General features: G+C 35.1%; 1 protein-coding gene across 2 annotated transcripts; it reads right to left on the bottom strand.

Annotated features, from left to right (window-relative positions):
- Positions 1-316: 316 nt before the first annotated feature.
- Positions 317-7,689, bottom strand: LOC145053244 (F-box/LRR-repeat protein At3g26922-like). 2 transcript variants are annotated; one of them, XM_079001248.1, is made up of 3 exons: positions 6,764-7,689; positions 6,507-6,653; positions 317-431 (listed from the first exon to the last, which is right to left on the bottom strand). In XM_079001248.1, the coding sequence occupies exons 1-3, from the start codon at positions 7,652-7,654 to the stop codon at positions 405-407; spliced, it is 1,065 nt and encodes a 354-aa protein (XP_078857374.1). In that variant the 5' UTR covers positions 7,655-7,689; the 3' UTR covers positions 317-404. The 2 variants fall into 2 exon arrangements, with proteins under 2 accessions (XP_078857374.1, XP_078857373.1); XM_079001247.1 differs by lacking the exon at positions 317-431 and adding an exon at positions 5,949-6,322 and having other exon boundaries at positions 6,764-7,688.
- Between the last annotated feature and the right edge of the window lie 471 nt (positions 7,690-8,160).

Genomic DNA, 8,160 nt, shown 5'->3' with positions numbered 1-8,160 from the left:
CGCTGCATCTTCCTGAAAAATCAAAGTTATGTCAAGGGCCACCTTCCCGATCCCAATCCAACAATCAAACAAGAACATGACAAGAGATCGAGCCCATGCCCTTAACCCAACTCTTTTATTACAATTTATTTTTCAAAAACATTTTGCAAAAACTTTCAGATCCTAGTTTGAGATTGGATTCACACAAGTGTTCATCCAATTCACTCAAACCAGGGCTCTAATACCAACTTGTAACGTCTCAATTTCACAACAAATTTTTTCATTTTTATTAAGATAAAAACTTCCCAATTTATTAATCCATTAAATAAGAAAACCATTTATTCTAAATTACATTTATTAAAAATCAGAGTATTGTATAAACGCGGAATTTTCAATGTTGCTAATGAGTGTGTACAATACCGCCTTCACTTTCCAACAATAATCGATGATACCTGAAACCATAAACAATTGGGTAAGCATAAAGCTTAGTGAGTTTCCCCTAAAATACCACCATGTAAACAAATCACAAATATAATCAAACACGTTGGGTCCAGTCAACCATCGGGTTGGAATACCCAGGGTTTGTTGGCCTACTGCCTCAACTCTACTACTCTTCCCGAGCTTTCATGCCTACGGCTTATATCCGGCCCGCACTGGGTATCTTGGACTACAACACAAAGAAGGACCGCCTCAACCCAAACCAAACACAATATGTCGACATATGAACAATCAGGATCAAGTAGGCCCATAATACAGGCGAACAATAATCATACAACTCACTACTGCCTACTAATCCTTTCACAACATACAATCCCTCTACCAACTAACCCCCATAGAATGTGTAACCATAGGTGAGATAGCCACCCGAAAAGATGATCCTACTCTAGAGCCACAAGCAAACAAGGAACAAGCAAGAGAGCCTAGACCAAGAGTTTTTCAGGCTAACCTACATGACCACAGACAGTCCCTAAGGGAACTCCATAGATGATAACCAACAAGAAAATATAACATACAGTTCTACAAGTTGTTACCACAAAGCTACATATTCAATACCAGGAAACAGATCTAACATATCACTACAACATGACAACATACTCAATACCATAACATAGATCTAACAGATTACTACCGTATAACAACATACTAAATATCAACAATCCAAGGAATGCATGGTTGTATATACTCAGAGGTGAGATAGTCACCCGGACATGTGATCCTACTCTAGAACCACAACTAAACAAGGAACATGTAAGATATCTTAGATCAAGAGTCCTCAGTATATCCTACATGACTATATACAGTCACTAGGGCATCCCTCTACTAGAAAATAACCAAAACTAGTGGACCGACATTGGTGCCTTCGACCCATGGGTACAGTGAGGCGAATCACCTCAAATGTAGAAGCTCACTGAAAGAAATCCCTAGCTGCTGCCATGGCGGCTTCCCGAGCTATCAAAACCAATAACACACTCAATTAGCAATTAGGTTCCATGCTATAATCCATAATCCTTTCTTGGGGTAAAATGACCATTTTACCCCTAGCCTAACATGAACCAAAACTAAGGCCCAAAACCAAAAGATCCACAAAGGCCCACTAATGGCCCAATTTTCCAAATTGGTCCCAACCCCTTATAGGTCTTATCCTAAGCCCATAATTTTCTTAATTACACTTCTGATTACCTTAAGTATCCCTTGGGACAGACTTGTTCAAAGACATAAATCAAAGGTCAAAGTCAACGGTCCAAGTTGACCCAACTCGCCGAGTTGTCCTTCAACTCGTCGAGTTTCTCCATCAGCTGCACATATCGGGAAAAACCAAGTCAACTCGCCGAGTTGACCAACAAACTCGCCAAGTTCTCCCAAGAACCAACAACTTGATGTATTAAGCTGCTTTCAACGAGTCCAAGAGCTCCAAAGCTCAGATCTCGACCAAAATGAGATTAAGAAGGGTAAAGTTTCCAACTTTACCCCTAGGAACCACCTAAATGGGTCCAAACCTAAACCTTATACTTAAAAGAGTGAGGGCTTAATCATTAAGCACTTAATCATCAAGGACAAAACCCTAAAATATAGATCTGACCCCATAAGGCTAAATGGCCACGTAAGTTTCCAACTTTACGCTTAAGCATGACTAAGAGGAGCCCAAAATCTCAAAAAGGGCTAAATGAAAGACTTAGCGAATGCAAGAAGCCCTTAAATCCATAAAGTTGGCACCTTTATGCCAAAAGAGCTCATGTAGACCTTAGATCTGAAAGAAAAATTATTTGGGACGTCCTAATCCCCAACATCCACCCAACCATGTCTAAAGAAACATAAACTATAACCCAAGAAGAGATCTAAACAACTAATAAGCAAGGTGAGAACTTGATACCTCAAAAACTTGGCAAATGAGACAGAGATTCTGGATCCAAGACATCTTCTTCAAGCCAAGCAACTCCTAATTCCTTAGCTCCTTCAACAAGCACCAAAAATGAACTCCCAAGGCTCTCCCCAGGCTCTCACACTTAGTAATGGAAGATAAGGCTCGATTTTTAGAGTTTCTGGACAGAGGAGGCTGGTAAGGAGGCCAGCCAAAGAACTTAAGGCCTTTAAATAGAGTGCAACACCCTAAAAATTAGGGTCCCTCAATCAGCGTCCAACTCGTCGAGTTCCCTTCACCAACTCGCCGAGTTGGCTCATAAAAACGCGCGTCCCAAAAGCCTCCAACATGTCGAGTTTCCCACCATCAACTCGTCGTGTATATATATATATATATATATATATATATATATATATATATATATATATATATATATATGACTAAGTTATTTTGTTTCTTACATCTATTGTGTGCTAGAATGCACCAATAGGGATTTAGTAAATTAAATAATTAATTAATTAAATAAATATATATATTAAATGATTTTCATAATTATATGTATATTAAATGATATCTATAATTATAATTCTCTTTTTATGGAAACTAATTAAATCCGTCATTAATGACAGCAATAATATTCTTTCAGAATGAATTCGCATCTAGGTTTTTATATATGAGTTTGTATTTTGTTTCAGAACTCACTTACTTAAAATACAATAAAGTTGCATGGAATATGAAGAACGAAAGTCTATTCTACTAGAATACACTCTCATTCTGCTGAAATACACTCTTATTCTTCTAGATATGTATTCATTCAGAAAGAATATTATTGTTGTCATTAATAAAAAATTTAATTAGTTTCCATAAAAATGAGTTATAAGTATGGGTAACATTTAATATACGTATAATTAATACTAAATTCGTATTGGTGCATTTTAGCACACAATAGATGTGAAAAACATTTGAACCAACCTCTCTCTCTCTCTCTCTCTCTCTCTCTCTATATATATATATATATATATATATATATATATATATATATATATATATATATATATATATATTTAGGGAAATCTCCAAAAAAGTCCTAAAATTTTATCCTAATTTACGAAAAAGTATCAAACTAAAATTTATTTACGAAAAAGCATGAATTACCGGTAAAAATGGCGATTTGAGCCCATTTTCGCGATTTACCGGTTTCTTTACTTACATGTTTCATTAAAGTCACATTATTTTATACTAATTTACGAATAAGTCTCAAACTAAAATTTAGTGATGATTTGACCCTTTTCTCTATGTAATATACATTTTACCGATTTTATCGTTGACCTGGACCTATTCATTAAATGAGCCGATGAGATGGATATGTTGGGTTATATAATGCTATGTTTATCATAAAACTTGATATCCTGATATATTGTATAAAATGCATCTGACGAAGATTGTGATAATCGCATAAACTAGCAACAGCTACGTCATTTATTATGTTTATAAGAAATTTCAAATTCTCTATCTAATCTTATGTAACCCAATATATCCATCACATCAAACATCAACTCATTTCCTCCCATTTTTTCTTAGAAACACACATTTTATTGGTTTTATTGCTGACCTAGATACATAGTGATAAATGAACCGATGAGATGGATATCAAATTTTACATTAAATATAGTATTATATAACTCATCGTACCTATCTTATCAACTAATTTAATGACTATGTGTATAAATCAGCAATGAAACCGATAAAATGTATGTTTGATGGAGAAAAGGGCTAAATCGTCACTAAATTTTAGTTTGAGACTTATTCGTAAATTAGGGTAAAATAATGAGACTTTAATGAAACAGATAAGTAATGAAACCGGTAAACCGGGAACAAGGGGGTCAAATCTTCATTTTTACCAGTAATTCATGCTTTTTTGTAAACAAATTTTAGTTTGAGATTTTTTCGTAAATTAGAGTAAAATTTTAGGATTTTTCTGGAGATTTCCCTATATATATATATATATATATATATATATATATATATATATATATATATATATAGTTTTAAGATTTCCCTTTCAAACACTATTAAACATCTTCTATAAATACCACAATTTTTCTTTCATTTTTACTCACATAATTCCCCTCTCATTTTATGTTTAAGGTTTAAAAAGTAGTTTAAGTTGTTTGTGTTTTGTATTTTTATGTTTTTTTTATTTTATTTTATGTTGTGTGTTTTAAATTAATGTAATGTTTGTTTAAAAAAATATATGTTTTATTGTGTTTTTTTAATGTAATGTGGTATTTTAATTTAATGAAAAACTAGTATTTACAAAAAATATGATTTTAATGTATTTTTGAATTAAATTTAATTAAAAAAATGAGGTACAATGGTGTATTTAGTAGTAACTATCCCATTATTAGTGGTAAGGAGTGTGGTGATGATGTGACATCACTACTATAAGGTCATCCGTTATACCCACTACTAACCATTATAGTGGTAGGTGTTACCTCATCACCATATTCAACCACTAAACCTATGAGATACTCACCATTATATTCCTCTTATTTTTTTTTATTTATATATATATATATATATATATATATATATATATATATATATATATATATATATTATTGTAGAGAGAGGATAAGAGGGTTAGAGAGACATACAGAGAGAAAGAATTGTATTGGGCGTTTGAAATCATTGTCTGGAGCACGAAGGGCCACGACCACGACCCACCGGGATGGCAAGCACAGTCGTGGTTCGTGGCCACCTAGACCACAACCTCGTTCGTGGCCATCATACCGAAATGTCTAATGGTTAATAGTGAGTATAAAGGAAGGTTTAAGATAGAGTTTATTGGAGTGTTTTAGGATTGATTAGAGTAAACCATGGTGGGATCATGTAGGCTCGTGCAATACGAGTTATATAATGAGCTTTTCCAAGCGAACCAAACTAAAGAACCGTGGGCATACCCTCGAGTGTAATTAGAGCCATCTTGGCCCATTTCACATCAACTTTCTCAGAGGCACAACCAAATAGACAGTAATAGGATCTATATCCGTGTATATTTGGGATGGAAATGGGCAACTTGAGTTTGCATGGGGAAAATACTTATTTATAACAAGAAAAACATTATTATCTTTGCTACAGAAACGATGTGACACGTATGCAAGGGAAGTACAATCAACTACAAAGTAAATCCCACATTGACTATCGAAAAAAATAATAATAATAATTTTGAATCTTTCATATTTGAAGAAGTTGGAGAAAAACAGCAAATTGGAACCTTACAAGGATATTAGCGGTTCAACGAGTTCTCTTTACTTAAAAAGAGGGTTGGAAATATAACAAAATGCCATTCATACCCTTACACTTACAGCCATTTTATTTCCCCAATCCCCTTTTCAATTCCATTATCTGTCATATTATTGTAACAGACTACTAACCTCTTATTTATACCTAGCTAGCACTGACCAAATTAGGAAAGACAATAATGCCCCTAGCTAAGGAAGTCAAACATAGGACCAGTCAATAGTCAACTCCTTCTCTAATACTCAGAAGTGTAACAATCATACATACTAATGTTTGTAATTACTCTTGCTAGGTTTTTATAGAACAATTTGTAAAACCAAACAAGCATTTTCTAGTTAAAGTTGAAAATGAAACAACAATCCAAATCCAAAAACATCCACATGAGACAAAGAACTCTAGTTACCCCATCACATGGATAGGTAGGTACTACTTAAAGTTTACCATAAGGCTTGTAAAATCAGTTCTTCAAAACAGTAATTAGTTTCACAATTACAACCAATGAGGGAACCTGTCCCCAAAATCACCCCAAGTGAAAAACAAATGCAATAAATCTTCAAACCAGTCTATAACTAGTTTCGGTTTTTCTCCATTGAATTCGAAAAACTCGACACTTTCCACATCACTAGTCAAGATTTCCCTTGTTTCAGCTTCATCCAAACACTCGTATTTTTCATCAAAATCCTAGATCATCATACAAAAGCATAATTTTTCATGTTTCAATTGTTTCTTCTTAAAAGGATAATGTAAAGATCCCCAATTCAAATCCTTTTAAGATTGTGTCTAGACTCTAGGGCTCATGTTACACAAAATGCAACAAGCATCAAGGAAAGCGATACATTAAAAAAACCATTTGATAAGAGAATACCTGTTTAATGATCAACTTGAGCGACTCCAATTTGGGATAATATTTGAGAACTTTGTTGAAGTTATCCATGGTGAAAGCATCCATAGTTGTTTTAATCACCAAAGTCTTCAGATTAGGTAAAACCGGATCACGTGCAGCATAAAGGCACTACAACAATGACAAAGATTTGATAAAAAACAATCATAAATTTCAAACAAAAGTAAATAAGTAACATAAACCCAAATGAAAAATTGGGGAAAAAGAGAATAAGCATCTACCTCAAGGAAGAAGAAGAGGTCGATAGACAAATGTTCCACACGAGAAATTCCAGGAAACAACACAGATGTGGTAATCCCCTCCAATTTAGGCTGAATCACAACTACCTTCAAGGAGTCTAGACATTCAAAGAAAAAGCGATAAGCTATATTACCTGTTAAATCCATATCCACCAGTTTTGGGCAACAAATCTGAATGCCACAGCACATTATCAAATTTTCGTTATTGTCAATTCTCAGCCTTTTGAGATTCGGATTTGAAATACGAAGAAGAGCAAGTTCGTTCATGAAGCAGCATATCAAACTCAACTCCTCAAGCAACGGGCAGCTTTCAAGAAAATTATTAATCAAATCATTGTCTTCCAAGTCAACATAGCTCAAATCAAGAACCCTAAGTGCCGGAAACCCCATAGTATTAGGCAACCTTAGAAGACGAGCCGATAAATACAACTTTAATACCTCCAACGAACCACAAGTCGCCAGAGAATGGGGCATCTCGAATACATCGGTAAGCTTATTAGGGTGTAACTCCAAGTGAAGTTCTTTGACATTTTTCCGAACTGCCACATGAATCCATCGCCAGACTGTTGACATACAGTAGTAATCACCACAATATAGACGAAAGCTATCCAAATTGACGGTTATGTTTGCTAGAACCCAATACACAAACTCTATGAATTTGGTTTTTTTTAATTCACGTCTGTAACGTATGTGTAAAGTGGGAACCGCAGTCCACAAATACTTCCATCGTCTGGACAATATGCTGCTCCGAACTACTTCTTCTGTAGATAAAAGACGGGAGAGAATCAAAAGAAGAATAGCATCCGGCATGCTACTGATGAAATCGACCCCTTCTTCGGAATTTGACGCCTTTGGTAGCTCTGATTTCTCCATGCCCTTTCCTTTTGGTGATGTGAGTAAAAAGTTATTCATAGGAGCTCACTAATATTCAGTACAAGTCTCTCTCTCTCTCTCTCTCTCTCTCTCTCTCTCTCTCTCTCTCTCTCTCTCTCTCTCTCTCTCTCTCTCTCTCTCTCTCTCTCTCTCTCTCTCTCTCTCTCTCTCTCTCTCTCTCTCTCTCTCTCTCTCTCTCTCTCTCTCTCTCTCTCTCTCTCTCTCTCTCTCTCTCTCTCTCTCTCTCTCTCTCTCTCTCTCTCTCTCTCTCTCTCTCTCTCTCTCTCTCTCCAAGAAAGTTGGTAACACAAAACTTAACCAACCAAACCAAAAAAATTGGTAATATTTCATACATCACAACATATAACAATAATCCTAAAACTCTAAGCAATTTCGAATATCACATACAACACACAATATAACAACAATGGGATTTCAACAACCCTCGGAACCATCAGCAGTCCTTGTGGGCTTACGACATGCCATGGGGATTAACAACACACCTC

This window comes from Lactuca serriola, chromosome 5 (assembly GCF_051521515.1).
Source record: "Lactuca serriola cultivar US96UC23 chromosome 5, Lser_US96UC23_V15, whole genome shotgun sequence".
NCBI lineage: Eukaryota > Viridiplantae > Streptophyta > Magnoliopsida > Asterales > Asteraceae > Lactuca > Lactuca serriola.
Note: the sequence above shows the minus strand (reverse complement) of the source record. Positions and strands in the feature narration are given on the sequence as shown.